Consider the following 18372-nt stretch of genomic DNA (forward strand, 5'->3'; position numbering starts at 1 on the left):
TTATGTGCCAAGAACTGCCCTCTCATACAAACCGGAGTGCCTTTAAAAACCTTAATGAGCTCCAGGCTTTGGCAGGAAAACATGAAAAATTATGGTCTTTCAACTGGATGATATTGTTTACAAAACAATTTAATCAGATGATATTCATATTCTCAGTACAATGTCATATTGGTGTCTCTACACTCTGACCCATACTAATATATTTTAATACTTCTGATCTATGGAGTGCCATACTATGGTAAAGCGGCTTCACAAAACAAAATTCCATTACAGTGTCTAGCTTTTTAAAAAAATAAAAATAAAATAAACATTATTAACAAATCAATTTAGAAAAAAGTCAAACAAAAAGAAGTTAACAACAAATATAACAAAAACACATACATACATACGTACATACATACATGAAACCATTATCCATAACCCCTTTCCCACTGACTTCCTACACTACTCTTATGATCTCCAACTATGAAACCCACTTACGCCTCTATAGCTAATCCATCTTTTATAAACCAATTTTTCTAAATCTTTCTAAATTAAATAACTATCACAGTAATTATATAACCAATATTCTTTCAGAAAAGCTTTCCTATCTAGTCATCAAAGTCTACAATTTACAATGTGTCCAGTTCTGGACACCATAATTCAAAAAGGATGTTGAGAAACTGGAGGATGCCCAAAAGAGGGTGACTAAAAAGGTGAAGGGTCTGGAAACCATGCCCTGTGAGGAACACCTTAGGTAGTGGGGATGTTTAACCTGGGGAAGTGAAGGTTAAGAGGTGATATGATAGCCCTATTTAAATACTTGAAGGGATGTCATATTGAGGAGGGAGCAAGCTTGTTTTCTGCTGCTCCAGGGAACAGGACCCGGAGCAATGGATGCAAGCTCCAGGAAAAGAGATTCCACCTCATCATTAGGAGGAACGTCCTGACAGTGAGGGCTGTTCGACAGTGGAACAAACTCCCACAGAGTGTAGTGGAGTCTTTAAACAGAGGCTGGATGGCCATCTGTCGGGGATGCTTTGATTGAGAGTTCCTGCATGGCAGGGAGTTGGACTGCATGGCCCTTTGGCTCTCGTCCAACTCTACAATTCTATGATTCTACAATCACACTATCACACTTTTTTCATATACAGTAACTCACAAAAGGTTGCCATGTTTTCAAGTATGTCTGTATTAGATGTCCCATTCAACAGACTGGTCAACTGTGATGTTCAGGTCCCATAATTTTTCTATCCACTCCTTAATACTCAGGATATCCTTCTGTCTCCAGTATTTAGGATACAATATTCTTGCTGCTGTAACCATATAACAAATTAATATACTATGTTCATTCTCTAATTCCTTACTAAAATTCACCATATTTAAAAGAAATAGTTCCAGTCTAATTTCGACTTCAGGCTATGACACTGCCTTGTATTAAGAACATGCCTTCCTCCACCATAGAGGTATGAGACGTCCGCCCTCAATGGAGATCCTACTAAATAAGAAACCAGTTTTTCAGTCTTAGCAGTGAAGTATACACAAAAATACACCACCACAACCTTTCAGCATCTTTTAAACTCAACTTGGTACTCAGTTTTTCATACACGTGTCAAAAAAAGAAAAGTGTAAACTACCATTAAGCTTTATGGATTTTCATAGTGTGGTCACATTTCAGTTCAGGAAATCATAATCTATTTGGATTTTCACTTTGTAAATACTACTGTTCACTGCAAACTGTTTTTGTTCCACCATAAACATGCTTGAGATATAGGAGTATAAGTTCACTCTATCATTCTTGTTCACTGTATCCTGAGAACAAGATTTTAGTTTACATGGTATTCTGACCATAGACTTTTAATTTCATTTCTATTTTGGTTATTTCACTACTGCCATGTCATTATATCTATTCCCCTTTTAAATCCTTTCTTGCTTTTAAATCCAGGTTTGGCTTTCTTTCTCCCAGTAATTTCTCTGGCCATCTTGACTGTTCCCATGGCCTATTAAATTCTGGTTCCTTTTGTGCTTAAACTCTTGTGAGGTAGAAAGATATGGCATAATTATTTTAACTAATCATGATATAATTATATTTATCTTAAAAATAAATGCATTAAGACTCATGGAGATCAGTCATCAGAGGTCTAACTGGAGCCAGAGCTCATCAACATCAAGCCCACAAGCCAATTTTTAGAAGAAAGTTAAAGTCGGATCCCATGAAACCAGAAATGGAGCCTTCTGAATCCATACGATTTCCCCACTGAAACTACTGCTGTGTTGGAGATTTTCACCACTGAGGTTCAAAACACACTGCAGAAATAATCTAGTCTGAGACCGCTTAAAGTGTCCTGGCTCATGCTAGGGAATTCTGGGAACTGTAGTTTTGTGAGCCATTTAGCCTTCTCTATCACAGAACTCTGGTGCCACAATAAACTACAGTTCTCAGGATTCCCTGACACTGGGCCAGGGCTCTTAAAGTGGTTTCAGATTGCATTATTTCTGCAGTGTGTTTTGGACCTCAGTCATACATCTGAATAAAAGAAAAGAAAATTCTGAGCATTTGCAGATGATCTATTGTTCACTCAAGCAATACGTATCTTTTTGTGTTATGTATCTTGTTGTAGCTGTTTAAAACCTAAACTACCAGGGCAAAAACTCCCACAAGGCACTTCAGCATGTATTTGGTTGTTGAGTCCCATTCTCAGAGAAAGATGGGACATGAATCCAACAAATTGGTTTTAACTATGCTGTTTTTCACTTATGTTAAACTAATATTAACATTATTTAACTGAGTTAAAGACAATACTGTTCAGGGTAGCATTTCCAGACGTTACATGATTGTTATCCAATGTTATTTTAATTTGTAGTGTGCTATATTTTACTTTTTAAGTAAATTAATGTTAAGATGTATTAATATGTATTCTGTTTAATTATTTTCACAGAACGTACACTGTAGGTAGGTTTAATTTTATCTATTTTTATTTTATCTATTAATTGCATGATTGTTATCTGATGTTATTTTAATTTGTTGTCTGCCCTATTTTATTGAATGTTAGCATGTACTAATATGTATTATATTTAATTATTTTTGCAGAACATATGCCATAGGCAGGTTTATTTTACCTATTTTAATTGTATGTACAGCACGGTGTAAATTTAGTGTTATATAAAGCTTAATAATAATAATAATATTTTAATTGACTGTATGTACAGCACTGTGTAAACTTATAGTGCTTTATAAATAAAGCTTAATAATAATAATAAATTATGGCTGTTTATTTCTTTCTTTCCTTCTAATGCAGAGGAGAGACTGAAAATGGCACTGGGAATAAACTTATTATGTCCCATCAGACTTAATGGTGACTTTATTGTGGGGCTTTTTTGTTTTGTTTTGTTTTGTCAAGGTTTCTTCACAAACTTTATTTATTTTATTTCTATATAATAATATGTATTTCTATATATTATTATCTCTATTATTTTACTTATATCTCTATTATTATTTATATTATTTTATTTTATTTCTATGCCGCCTTCCTCCCAAAAGGGGCCTGAGGGCAGGGGAAAATGTCTCATTAACCATTTGTAATCCGCTCTGAGATCTCTGAAGAGATCTCTGAAGAGCGGGGTATAAATTCTCTAAATAAAATATTATATTATATATTATGATGATATGTTATGTTAAATATATATATATATGTATTATACTATTAAAATAAAATAAAAATAAAATAAATAAGGGCTTTGCCATGGCCTTCCCATGAGGCTGAGAGAGCGTGACTGGCCCAAGCTCCAAATAAAATAAATTATATATATATGTGTGTGTGTATTATATATTATCATAATATATTATACATCATATTAAATAAAATAAAAATAGAATAAATAAAGAAGGGTTTTCCCAAGGCCTTCCTTCCATGAGGCTGAGAGAGTGTGACTGACTGGCTCAAGGCCACTCAACATGGATTCGAACCCAGGGCTCCAGAGTCCAAATTTTCCAAAAGCCACGGAGCCACTGTGGCTCATTTAAAATAAATGAAATAATAGTATGAAATATGAAATAAGTCTCTGGTTTTGCATCCTGGGCGACGGTGACTTTGGTCGTCTTGCTCCTCAGAGCAGTCGTCGTCGCGGCCTCCATATTTCCCCTGGCGTTCGTGACTAGGGAAGCAGCGAGCGAGGCCTACTCTGAGAGGGAAAAGGGAGACGAGGAGGAGGAGGAGGACTGAGGCCCGCCCGCCTGAACCCTGCCCTCCGCCCTCTGACCGCCTCAGGAAAGAAAGAGGAGGCGGCGCCGCCATTATCACCGCCGCCGTCCTCCTCCTCCTCCTTCCTCCTCACAGCGCCGCAGCGCCGGCTGAGGGACTTGGAGAGACTTTGCCCGGCGAGGAAGGAGGCCTGAGCCTCCGAGGAAGGAGCGAAGGGAAGGAGGTGGCCCGCAGCGCTCCCTCCGCGCAAAGGGGCCACGGCGGCCTCAGTCTTTGCGGCCTCTCCTTCTTCCCTAAAGACCCATTGGCCCCGCTCAGATTTGGAAAGAGTGCAGGGAGGACTGGCGGTGGCCCCATTTGCAAAGCGGGACGCCTGCTGTGTGTGTGTGTTGTGTGTTGTGTGAGGTTGGTTTCCCTCTCAGGAGGAACTCCTCCTCCTGCCCTCCATTTTCACTAGACACCGGCTCTCCTCCTCCTCCTCCTCCTCCTTCTTCCTCGCCCCAACTCTGGATGCTCTCTGCCTCTTACCTGAGGAAGCCCTGGAAGCCCAGAGGGAAGCCCCAACTGTAACAACAACAATAACAATACATTATTGTTGTTGTTAGTTACTATTACCATTTGGTTATTGAAAGCCTATAGGATAACTGAGGAAGCCCTGGTTATTATTATTATTATTATTATTATTATTATTTGAAAGCCTATTATCCTTATCATTATTTGGTTATTGAAGGACTATTATCCCTATTAGTATTACTATTAGCTTATTGAAAGACTATTATCCCTATCATTATTTGGTTATTGAAATACTATAATCCCTATTAGTATTATTTGGTTATTGAAAGACTTTTATCCTTATTATTATTATGTTACTGAAAGCCTATTATCCCTATTATTATTAGGTTATTGAAAGACTATTATCTCTATTATCCCTATCATTATTTGATTATTTAAAGCTTATTATCCCTATTATTATTATTTGGTTATTGAAATACTATTATCCCTTTTATTATTATTAATAATAATAATAATAATAATAATAATAATAATTTGGTTATTGAAAGCCTATTATTCCTTGTTTTCTTGAGGTGAGGGGCTTTTGGTGGTGGAAGAAGGAAGGATGGAAAGTGTAGACACAACCAGGCTTAATATGAATTTAACGTCAGAGGATAACTGAGGAAGCCCTGAATCCCAGAGAGAAACCCCTCCACTACTACCTTATTATTATTATTATTATTATTATTATTAGGTTATTGAAAGCCTGTTATCCCTAGTTTTCCTAGCTTGGCTTTCAGAAATGTTGGTGGAGGTGGAAGGAGGGAGGATGGAGCATGTAGACACAATCAGGTGTAAAATGAATTTATTTCAGAGGATACCTGAGGAAGCCCTAAGTCCCAGTGAGAAATCTCACTTTTACTTTCGTTATTGAAAGCTTGTTGTCCCTACTTTTCCTAGCTTGGCTTATCTCAGAAGATATCCGAGGAAGCCCTAAATCCCAGTGAGAAATCCCACTTTTCTTTGGTTATTGAAATCCAGTTATCCCTAGTTTTCCTAGGTTGGCTTTCCTAAAGGTTGGGGATGCTGGTGGAAGAAGGAAGAATGAAAAGTGGAGAGACAACCAGGCTTGGAATGAATTTATTTTGAAGGATACCTGAGGAAGCCCTATGTCCCATTGAGAAATCCCACTTTTTCTTTGGCTATTGAAAGCCCATTTTCTCTACTTTTCCTAACCGAGCTTTCAAAAAGTTTGGGGGTGATGGTGGTGGAAGGAAGGATGGAAAGTGTAGACATAACCAGGTTTAAAATGAATCTCTCTCCTTAGCAGGTGGTATAAAATTGCAGGGGAGGAATGGAAGTTGAAGGGATCTTGTAGGAAGATTCACCTGTCCACCTGCTGTTTGGCCCCTGGCCAAGGAGCCAGTTGGGACCTACACATGTATTTTGTAAGGCTTAGGTGAGTCTCCACACCACCCTCAGGTGTATTTTTCAGCTTTGTAAACGCCAACATCAAACCCATTACTATGTTGGCAGAGCAGACCCAGAAGTGGTTCCCAACTCACGTGCAAGTTACTGTCCTTCAAGCCAAAGATCTGAAGCCGAAGGGCAAAAGTGGCACTAATGATACCTATACTATCATCCAGTTGGGAAAGGAAAAGTACTCCACCTCGGTGGCTGAGAAGACGCTGGATCCTGTGTGGAAAGAAGAGGCCTCCTTTGAGCTTCCTGGATTGCTGATGGAAGGCAATTCTGAGAAATACATCCTCTACCTGATTGTCATGCACAGGTCTCTTGTTGGGCTTGATAAGTTTCTGGGACAAGTGGCAATAAACTTGAATGAAATCTTTGAGGACAAACTTAGAAGGAAAACGGAGTAAGTTTTATTTTATACATATATTTATAGATGATAACCTTACATGAAAGGTTTACTTTTACACCTCCATGAGCAGACAGGAAATTCTCCAAACCGATAACCTGTAGAAAATTAATAGGTGCATGCATACACTTTTTCTTGTGCTTATCTGTGGGCTTCTAGTTTGGATTTTAAATGAATGCATACAAATATGTGGCCACATGGAATTATTTGCAAATGTTAGGTAGAGGCCACCAAAGAATTATGGATTTTTGCTGCGTAGCCTCTTTATACCTCCTGTTTTTAAAGTCACAAGTTGTGTTTTGTTACAATGTAGCACCTTTTCATATATGAATGATTGCATGCATCAGTATTCTATAAGTCTATTCATTACATAGCATTCCATTGAATGGAATTGATTCCAGTTGAAGGAATGAATTTTGTTCATTTCATCATATTAACTGTTGTTCCATTTTGAGAAGACAAGTGTAACTTATAAATCCAGTCACTAAACAAAAAAATGAAATTAACTCATGAAGCTCTTAGTAGTGTACACCTGAGTGGATGTGGAAACCAGTTGCAAATGCTATATAGCTACTACTTTATTGCTATGGTTATTTGAAAAATGTAAACATTTCTTTTGTGAGCCGCCTTGGGTTCCTTTGGAAGAAAGGTGGCATAAAAATGAAGTAAAATAAATAAATAAATATGGTGATAACATCTTGGTATACCTGCATATGATTTTTCGTAGGTTCCTATAGGTCCTATGCCAAGCTATTTTCAGAAGTACATCGTGCCTGCTCCAACCATAGGCTTGCCATTTGCAGTTTCAGCTTCTGCCGAAGACAAGCCCTGGCTTTTTCAATGGACACATGCGCACGTGGCAGTGCAAGCAAGAGCGTTCATCTATTGAAAAGAATAGGACTTAAGGACCCACATTTTTTGCTATCTGGGGAAGAGGGGGGAGCAGGGTCCAGAACAGATCCCCTGCAGATAGCAAGGGCATACTGTATTACTATAATAAAAAATTCTATGCATTTTTATTGGGTAACCCTATTTCTCATTCATCCATACATCAGCAGCATTCTAGCTTTCAACATGATAAACTTGTTCCTATACAGTGGGACCTCAGTATCCGTGGAGGACCTGTTCTGGACCACCACCACCACTCCGCGGATCCCAAAATGTGTGGATGCTCAACCCCACTGTCCCAGTGATTGCATGTGCATGCAGCCATGCCACCATTAGGGACAACAGGACTTCAAGTAAGCCCCTGTTGTTCCTAATGGTGGCTGCATGCACGCGCTGCCACTGGGGAGAATGGGGCAGTCCTTAATGGCAGCTCAGCTATGTGCACATGCTGCCATTGGGGACAATGTCGTCCGCAGATGCTCACACCCCAACAGCGGCGGGGAGGCAAAGAAAGGGGCCGCTTGGCCCCTTTCTCTTTTGTGTCTCTGGCCCAGCCGTGTAAAGGCTGTGCCAGCGACACAAACAACGAAAGGAGCTCCAAAATGGAGCTCCTTCCAGCGCTGCTAAAAGGGTGCCACAAGCGCCCTGCGGCGGTGCCCGCGCCGCTCCATTTGGAGGCAGCGCGGCTGTAACGTCATAATGGCAGCGCCCATGTAGACAGGGCACCGCCATTACAACGCTGCCGTTACGTGCTAGGGTTGCGGGGCATCTGGAAAGGACGCCCCGAGGCAACCCTAGCATGTATCCAGGCCGGTGCAAAGTGCCGGTCTGGATACCTCCAGAATTACTTACTCAAGAAAGCATACAGTGCAATGGACCCAAATACTGTAGTGATACCAGATTCTCCCTGATATTGCAAGCTAAGCAGGGTGAGTTTTGGTTAGTATTTGGATGGGAGACTGCCAAGGAATACCAGATGCTATAGCTATATTTCAGAGGAAGGAACTGGCAAAACTACCTCTGAGTATTTCTTGTCTAAGAAAACCCTATGAAATTCATGGGTCACTATAAGTCAACAGACGACTTGTAGGCACATGTCTACATATTCATGCACAGTAGGGCAAATTGGTATAATGAAATCAAAATCATTTTATTAGAGATAAGTGATTAGTCATTTTCAAAACCATTATATATATTGTGGAAACGAATTGACAAAAGCATGGTGTGTGCGGCACTGCTTTGCAGTAGTTGTTTTTTTATATCCTGTTCTAGTCTGTGAAACTAGGAAGCAGATCACACAACTTCAAGTGGAGTATTAAATCATACATGTACACTCATCCCTCCATATGTACGACTTTGATATTTGAGGCTTTGCTTATTCACAGATTTGATTAATATGTTCTCTCTAGGAATATCTAGGTCCTCCAGTGCAACTCAATAGTCAACTTTAACTAAATGTTGCACTGAAAGACCGAGAGATTCCTAGAGAGAATACTCCACTAGGCCTTTGTAGCTCCTCTAGAGCAGTTCTATGGTCAGTGTCTGTTGGATGTTCACCACAGAGTTGCACTGGAGGGCCTAGAGATTCCTAGACAGGTGTCCTCTCAGGTAAAAACATGGTGTTTTTGTTATTTGCGGTTTTCCCATATTCACGGGGGTCTTGTGCCCCTAACCCTAGCGAATATGGAGGGACAAGTGTATTCATTTGGTATGTTCAAGGCTAATACAGTGCACTCGCGCCATACGTGGGTGCACTATACATGGCTTCCAGCTTATGTGGCGATAAAAATAATGGTGTGTGCATGCACCTCGTTATTTCCAATGGGACATGAGCATACACGGATTTACCCTTACGTGGGGGATCTGGAACATAAGGGGAGGGCCCACTGTACTACATTACTTCCTTTTTTGTCCCTTTGATGAATGAGAAGACTAACAATTTTTAAAATTCAAATGCAGAATTGTACATGCAACATCTCCCTATTCAAATGGTTCTATTTGAGTACAGTAGTCCCATCCCTTACGCCGGGGATCTGTTCTGGACGCCTGCCCCCCTGCGTAAGAGAAATTGCACGTAAGCTGAAGCCCCATTAAAGCCAATGGGGTTTGTGCTTGCAGCGGCACAGTGATGCGGCTGCACATGTGCACCATTAGTGTTTCCGGTGCACAGCGCAAGTTCTTCCAGTGCGGTTTCCAGCAGGCGCACTATATTATATATCAACTTAATAATAATGAACAGGCACCCCTTTGCTCTTCCATAGTACATTTGTCTAATTGGTGATAACTTCCATTTTGTACTTAGGGTGGAGTGGGAGAGGAAGCACTGTTTAAATAAGAGCACTGAAATGAGCGGAGTGGCTCAGTAAAGAGCACTGATTCAGACATCTCAAAATGATTTTACAATACGTTTTACAAGTTTTCAGCACTGTGTACATAGTACAGTCAGCCCTCCATATCCCCGATTCTTTATTCATGGATTCAAGCATTCACAGCTTTAAAATATTCAAAAATTATATCGATTCCCAAAGCAAACCTTGATTTTGCCATTTTATGGTGGTAGAATTCAAAGATATAGCCATGTTAGTCTGTAGAATCAGTATGTAGAGGGATCTTGTAGTACCTTTGAGACAAACTGAAAGAAAGATGTTGGCAGCATGAGCTTTCTTGGGCTTCACTCTACTTCCTCAGATGCTTTTGGTGGAGTGGAAGTCCCTGGCTTCACTCCACCAAAAGCATCTGAGGAAGTAGACTGAAGCCTATGAAAGCTCATTCTACCAACATCTATCTTTCAGTTTGTCTCAAAGGCAGTTTGCTATTTTATATAAGTGGCACTGTTTTACTATGTCAGTGTATTTAATGGAGTTTGTACATCCATGAATTTTAGTATCCATGGTGTGTCCTGGAACCAGACCTCAGTAGATATCAAGGGCTCACTGTAGTGGCAGAAACAGGTGGTTGCCAATTTTGAAATAATCCAAGATCATAAGTCATCCTCAGATCTTGGCTTATTCCAAAATTTATAATCATTGGCTAAAACAGCAGCTCAAGTAGAAGGGATCAATCATGGATTGTGCAAAGGGCTCTGTACACAGGGAAAGGGTTTCTTCATATTGCAGGTCACCACAACAAGGTGTAATGTAGTATGAATGTCGTCATGTTGCAGACATACAACTGAAAAAGAGAGCCAATTGGCTATATCACCTAATTTCAAATGGGGATACTGCCGTTCTTTAGCCTTGCGAAAACTAAACAAGGTTTCCTGAAGGAGAGCTTTCCACTACTACCAATTATCTTCTGCTGTGTGCAGCCATAGGAAAGTGTTTTGTTGTGTTATATTCATTCACATAGGATGGTGGTGAAATCAAACATCTTGGTGTGTTGAGAGTTGTACTTTCTACTATACAGATTGTGGCAGAACATATGGGTTCCTCATTAGATAAATCTGTGCAAAAATATCTATTATTCAAAGGATGTGTCTATTAGCTCTCAGTCAGTAGGGCTCTGAGGCAATGTATAAAGCTTTAAGTTAGAAAATGTATATTTCCATGATTGGTTTTTCTCCCAAGACATTGTTTACTACCAATATCTAATATTTGTATGCTTTGAAAATAATGTACAGGAAGTCACTGTTGTGTCTGATGTATATATTTATGGCTAGCAGCATGTTCTGTATTGTAGATTAGATGGTATCAGACTGGGGAACCTCAACTGTGCAACTTTTGCATGTTTAAGGCGGGATACAGACCACCCCTTTGGGGCAGCATGCACCCACCCCTTTCCCTGATGGATTGGGGCCTCAGCGGCCACAGCAGCAGCCCTAGAAGCCCCGATCTGCCGGTTTTCCAGGCTTCGGGGAAGCAACAAAATACCGCTTCCCCACAGCCTGGAAAAGGGTGTCTTTGGGGCTTCATGCCCCAAGGACATCCCGACAGCGACAGGGAGAGAGAGAAAGGGGCCATCATGTAATGGCCGCACCATGCCGTTTGGACGCGGTGCGGCCGTCACTTCAAAATGGCATTGCCCATCTGTACAGGGCACCGCCATTTTGACGTATGGAGTACATGCTAAGGTTAGGGAGCGTCTGTAAAGGACACTCCGTGGCAAGCCTAGCACGTACTCAGCACGTGCTAAAAGGCCCATCTGGACAGGGCCTTAGTTTCAGGGGGATTTACTCCCATATACATAATACAGTATTAGATTACAACCTGAAAATAACCTGGGTGCTTCAGGCACAAGGTTTTTTTCATATGTGTGTAATGTACAGTGTTACTAATAGTCTATAGGGAATCAAATGTGTTTCACTGCAAGTAATACATCTGTCAAAAAGATACTGTATTTGCTAAATCACAACATTTTGTTGTGAGGAAAAGGTACTCCATACCTAGTATATCTGTTGCTGTTTTATTTTTATTTGTTTTATGATTGTACAAGTGTAATAAAAGCATCTCTTGCCTTGTACAGTGCACCCTTGTTTACGCGGGGATCCATTCCGGACCCCCCCCCCCCCCCGTAAAGCAAATACCGCCTATGCTCAAGCCCCATTTAAATGAATGGGACTGGTGCATGCGGCGGCACAGCACTGTGGCAGCGCGCGCACGCCATGGCGCACAACCCATTCGTCCCTATGGGATGCACCGCCCCTTCTGCCCGCACAGCTTTCTGCATATGCTGAAAGCTGCTGTATTCCTGTTTCTGCCACTATAGTGGGTGCTTGATATCCACTGGGATTTGGTTCCAGGATACCCCCCCCCCATGCATACCAAAATCCATGGATGCACAAATCCCATTAAATACAATGACATAGTAAAACTGTGTCCCTTTGGGACATCTATATGCTTTAAGAATCTATATATTTGGAAGTCTATATATATTTTTGGAGGGTCAACTATAATATGTGCACAGTGTTGAAAACTTGTAAAAAGTATTGTAAAATTGTTTTGACATGTCCGAATCTGTGCTCTGAACAGGGCCACTCCATTCATTTCTGTGCTCTTATTTAAGCAGTTCTTCCTCCCCTACTCTGTCCTGACGAACATCAACATAACTTGTTACCTCCCTTTTTGTGCAGTATCCATCCACTTTGTAATTATTTCCTGCATTACAAAGGAGTTAGTTCTTAGTGTTCCCTTCCCCTCTGTCATGCTGGAGCAGGGGTAGACAACCTTTTTGAGCCGGGGGCCAGGGCCACGTGCCAGGACGGAGTTTCCACCGAAGCCCCGCAGGGAGGAGGAGGCTTGTGCCTGTGGGGCTTCAGTGGAAGCTCCGCCCCCGGCCAAAGGGGAGGGAAGCCGAAGGGAAGGGCTTGGGCACCCGTCCCAGGCCCTTCCCTTCGGCCAAAAAGGCTCCAAGGGGGAGCCCGCAGAGGCGGCAGGCCGCTTCCGTAGGCCCCTTCTCGGCCCGTGCGGCCCCAGGCCTCCCTCCGGAGGGAGAGGCCTGGGGCCGCAAGGGCCCCGGGAGAGCCTGCGGAGGTGGCAGGCCGCTTCCACTGGCCCTTTCGTGCGGCCCAGGAGGAGGAGGAGGTGGCGGCCTTGGCGGCGGCAGCAGCAGCAACAGGACCGGGCTGGGGCCGGTCCTGCCGCCTCCACGGGCCGCATCCGGCCCGGAGGCCGGGGGTTGCCGACCCCTGTGCTGGAGCATCCAGATATTAAATAAAATACACACCCAAAGGTAGAGGAATATAATAATAACAAAATAATAAGCCTAGCTGTTTTGAGCAAAGTTATCTATTTTGTCAGCTGTATTGGGACAAGATGCTAAACCTGTGCAGATATTGGAATATACAAACATGGACATTGAGATAGAATCACAGTTGGAAGAGACTGCAAGGACCATCCGGTACAACCTCTTGTCATGGAGAAACTCACAAAGCACTCCTGACAGATGGCCATCCAACCTCTGTTTTAAAAACTCCAAAAAGGAAACTCCACCACTCTCTGAGAAAGTGTGTTTCACTCTTAAACAGCTCTTAATGTCAGGAAGTTCTTCCTAATGTTGCAGTGGTATCTCTTTTCATGTATTGTATTGGCCTTTCCAGTATAACCTGCTGTTTGCATAATGAATTTTGCATTAGTCTGTAGGCCTTCATATGTGGTGCCCATTATTTAAACTTCTGTTTGCGGTGTACAGATTGTACAGTTATGTTCTGTCTGTGTTAGACACTATGTGTTTAAATCCAATGTGTTGTACTAGGGCTGTATCATCCTGATCCCCATGCTACATGTACTTTAAAAATGTTAGCCCAAGAATTCACTGCTACTGTCACAAGGTTTGACACAGTGCTGCTATAGCACCAACTAGTCGTGGGTAAATCACATCTTTTTTCTTTTGTTCATTTGTCCTTTCTTTTAACTTGCTGTCTAGAAAGCTCCATACCTAACTCTTGAAATGTGGAAGCGGCTGTGGCTATGGATGTCCACTTATATACTTATGCAGTTTTACTCTGACTTTGGGTAATAGACCCCAACCTGTGCAGAATGATTTCATAATATTGATAAAGGAAAATATAACAGTTGTACAGGTCAAGTCTCCCTTATCTGGCATTCTGAAATCCGAAACATTTCAAAAACCAAAGATTTTTTCATGGGTGGCGGAGGTAGTGATACCTTTGCTTTCTGACAGTTCAGTGTACATGAACTTTGTTTCATGCACAAAATTATTTTAAGTGTTGCATAAAATTACCAGTAGTCTATGTGCATAAGATGTATATGAAACGTAAATGAATTTTGTCTTTATACTTGGGTCCTATCTCTAAAATATCTCACATATATGCAAATACAGGCATTCTGAAATCCAAAAATAAATACATACACAAATAATAAAAATTTTAAAATTCAAAACACTTCTGGTCCCAAGCATTTTGGAAAAGGGAGACTCAACCTGTCTTTGGTACAAGAAATGAATTGTCTTGATGGATGGAAAAAATAGGGAAATTTCATTACTGTGCTAATTATAAATTTGACAAGACATCTGAGAGGCAGGTAAAACATTGTTTGCAGATGCTTCTACTATACATGTGTGCTGTATGTATGTTATCTGAACAAACACAACAGATTTGGAAACATGCAGTCCAATGTCTCACTTCTTTAAGTGGAAATCAGGAATCTATGATGGTTCTGAATTATAAGCACATTGTATAAAACTAAAGTTGATGCCTTATAATATAATCTTGATTTCTTTCAAAGCTGCTAATAAATATATATTTTTATTAAATAGTGTTTTCTTGCTTTCAAATGCATTTAACAGACCTGGGGTATTATATCCAAAGTGACTTTCTAACATTGATATAACTTTAATGTTGCTTAGCTTGGGGATAAATGAGATCCAAGTATTTGATGAAGTGTCTTTATTGGTAATATTTCTTGTTTTTAATATATTTAATAGCTTCCTCCTTCCAACACAGCTGTACATATGGTTCTCTAAGAGACAGACTTCAGAGTCACTAGAGTATTACAAAAAAGATATTTAATATTCTGCACAATGCTGAACCTTGTCAGCAATTCCCCTGTGTGTGTTTTTTCTTGTACAAAAAATGAAGGATACCTGCTGATCTAGAATTCCTAGGAAGACTTCAGAGCATGCAACATGCAGGCTTTTTTTATCGAGGAAATGTGTTTGCCAGTCCATTGTGGCTTTAATGATGTATTAGGCCCCAGACTAATAGCCTCTTGAACGTTAACACTTTTAAGTTGCAGTTGGTTCTTGCTTAAAAAGCATATGTCTTTTAAAAAAAATCACCTGATGTTTCTTGTAGCACTGAAGTTTCTTGCGGCAGTGGTATTATGTACTGGGCTCCTCCATCATGTATTTTAATATCTTCATTTTGGCACAAGATTTAAGAAATGAAAACAATAGCTAATATAGCTTGGCACATAAATATTTTTATTTCAGAACTTTTTCCCTTTTCATGAGCATGAAAAATAATTAGATGTTGAAAGAAAGAAAAAAGGGTTATTGAAATTGTTAGTTCAGATCTGGAGCAGGTGGTTGTCTCCAAGGCTTTATTTATGGTCCTTGTGTTCTTGTACCATCAAAAACATCCAACCTATTTATAATTGTCTCCTTCTTGATTAGATATTGTTGAGTGTGGCAACATGTTATGGAATAAGTTGCTGCTGTATGTCTTTGGGTTGCTGCCAACTTATGGCAAACCTATCATGGGGTTTTCTTGGCAAGATTTGTTCAGAAGGGGTTTGCTTTTGCTTCTCTCTGAGGCCGAGAGAGTGTGGCTTGCCCAAGATCACACACTGGGTTTATATGACTGAGTGGTGATTTGAACTTTGGTCTTCCAGAGTTGTAGTCCAGTGCTCAAACCACTGCATCACTCTGGCTGTCATGAGAAATCTCAACCTGCTGTAAATCTGGCTCTACTCATTTTTCTACTCAGTATAGGGGAAGTTAAAAAGTGAACCAGATTATACAGTGAACCAGATATACCACATTAACAGTTCATTCATATACATGTCTGCTAAGAAATAAATCCCACTGAATTCAATTAAGCTTACTTCCAGGTATGTGGGTGTACAACTGTGGATTATAGTATGTCTCTTATAAGAAGTAAATGAGGTTTGTTTTAATGGTGATTGGATACTATACTCAAAAAGGTGGTATCGTTCATGTTATTCCTACTCCCTTTTGGCCAAAGAGACATTTGTCAACTGGCACATGAATGTGCTTCCTTTTATCTTAAAAAGACCTCTATTGCTCTCTAGGGGTATGCAATCAATTTCATAACTCCCCTGTAAGTTTTTCTTAAATTGGAAATTGCTCCCTGCACCCCTAGAGGAAGAAGGCTTCCTTTCTAGGTTATAGTGGGGTGCTAAGTGTAGCTGCTCAAGGTCCTGGGGTGGAATGCACTATTACTAGATATGTAGGGTTGGGTTGTATACAGTACACTTAAAATTGACAAAGAATATATAAAAATAAAATTTGAATATGAAAAGTAGTAGTATGTGCTTTATTGTAGTTCTAAAAGATTGTTTCTGTACTATATTTTCTTTTTGAAAAGCTTTCATGTTGTACTGTTTGTGTCCTATATTTGGGAAACTTATTTCTTTATTAAGTCACATTTCCTATGATTTTATGTTTGCACTGCTTTTCCAGATTCTAATAATGAAATCACAGTAGCCCTCATCATTCTGAAGAAGAGATTTAATCAAATACTCTGATTGCACTCTAAGGCCTGCATCATTACAGTGAAAATTCTTTAGATCCTCATCTGAGGATGTAGGCTCAAGTCTACAAAAGTTCATGCTACTAACTTCTATTTTTCAGTTAGTTTCAAAGGTGCTGTAAGATCCCTTTACATACTTGTTATAGATTGTTTTTCATTTATTTCTTTTATAAATAGAAATAGGTAATCTAGATACACCTGGTTGTCATATTGGTTTTGGAATGACATCTTAACTTGAAGACTACTAAAAGAAGTGTGTGTGTGTGTGTGTGTGTGCGCGCGGGCGCATGCACATTTATTATGTGTTTTGTTAAGGAAGCTGACAGTCTGTAAACTTTATTTTGTTCCATTGAAATATGTTAAGTTATATTTTTTTTAATTAACAATGAACATCGAAGGAAGATAGGAGTTAGCATATAGACATTTTACACAGCAGTATCAGTAAAATGTAGTATTTATAATTAAGATGTATGCTGTCTAGTAGCTTCAGTTTCTTTTAATTATTATTTCTTTATCTTGTATGCATTGTTCCCTGAATACTCTGCTATATACATGCTAAATTATATTTGCTAACGCTAAAGTATCTTAGCTTTCATCAATTTTAATTTACCTCTTTGGATTGCAGGAAGATTGGGCCATTTAATATTAAGGGTTAAGATTATAAAATTAAATTTTATTTTAAAAACCACTGACACTTACACATTTTGTATCTTGATTGTAGTTCTACACTTTTTGAGTAGGACTGAATTATGTTAAAGTAAGGTGTAAATATAATGGCTTAAATCCAGTTGTTAGTTCTAACTAGAGCAGATCTGTTGAACCAGTAGGAGCATGGGAGATCAAAACTTACGTAAGTAACAAATCCACTGTAGTGAGAACTAAAATCAGAACTTAAGATTGTTGATGCAATTCTATGCAGTTTAAGTGTGCTATTTTCTCTTTCAGGTGGTTTAATCTAGAATCCAAACAAGGAAAAAGAACTAAAGATAGAGGAGAGATAAAGGTAAATATCCAATTTATGAGGAACAACATGACAGCAAGTATGTTTGATCTTTCAATGAAGGACAAGACTAAATCTCCTTTTGCCAAGCTAAAGGACAAAATGAAGGGTCGCAAGACTGAAGGGACATTTTTGGATACATCCTCTGCTATCATTCCAAGTACTCATATGCCAGAAACTAGCACTGTAACTTCCCTCAGTGAAATACAGTTAAAATCAAAACCAAAAAAGCCTTTTCTTTTGGGACCTCAACGGCTATCTTCAGCTCATTCAATGTCTGATTTAATTGGTCCTCAGGTGACTTTAGAAAAAATTAAGTCAGGCACAGTTGGCAATACATACCTCTTCAGGCATCAGCTGGAGTCTGTTGGTTCTGTGGATGAGAGTGGTAAGTATAGATGTCTTTTGTAAGCAATGAAAATTACTGGCAATTCCTTAAGAAACTTTGTGAGACTAAATACTTACTCTACAAAGAAATGTGTGTTTAGGAAACTACAGATTAGAGTATACTGGCATAAGGCAATGCCTGTGATAAGGCAATGCCCCTGGTTCCAGCCTCGAATCATTCCCGGGCTGGTGTGGCAATGGGTGGGTGTTTATGCACCTGCCCGCCACTTTGTCTTGGAGACGCGGCTAAATGCCACTTATCTCCTACCACAGTTGGCACTTCTCTGAAGGTCCCTATTGTTACTGGTAAGGATCAGACACCTCCATCTGATGTCAGAGGCCATGTCAGGGCCTTCAGAGGAGATGTGTCAGTGGT

General features: G+C 40.1%; 1 protein-coding gene across 8 annotated transcripts in view; it reads left to right on the top strand.

Annotated features, from left to right (window-relative positions):
- The first annotated feature begins 5232 nt into the window (after positions 1-5232).
- The window catches only part of RAB11FIP2 (RAB11 family interacting protein 2), a 44012-nt gene continuing 30872 nt past the window's right edge, over positions 5233-18372 (top strand). For 7 of the 8 annotated variants that reach the window (XR_006102853.1, XR_006102852.1, XR_006102854.1 and 4 more), the window contains exons 1-2: positions 5233-6549; positions 17555-17997. Coding sequence is in view for 2 of the 8 variants with exons in the window: in XM_042457295.1 (XP_042313229.1) it covers positions 6200-6549; positions 17555-17997 (793 nt within the window). In the remaining 6 variants the exon portion in view is untranslated. The remainder of the gene's footprint in view (positions 6550-17554; positions 17998-18372) is intronic. The other variant, XM_042457296.1, reaches the window with a different exon arrangement.

The sequence above is a fragment of the Sceloporus undulatus genome, chromosome 3, assembly GCF_019175285.1.
Source record: "Sceloporus undulatus isolate JIND9_A2432 ecotype Alabama chromosome 3, SceUnd_v1.1, whole genome shotgun sequence".
NCBI classification, from domain to species: Eukaryota; Metazoa; Chordata; class Lepidosauria; order Squamata; family Phrynosomatidae; genus Sceloporus; species Sceloporus undulatus.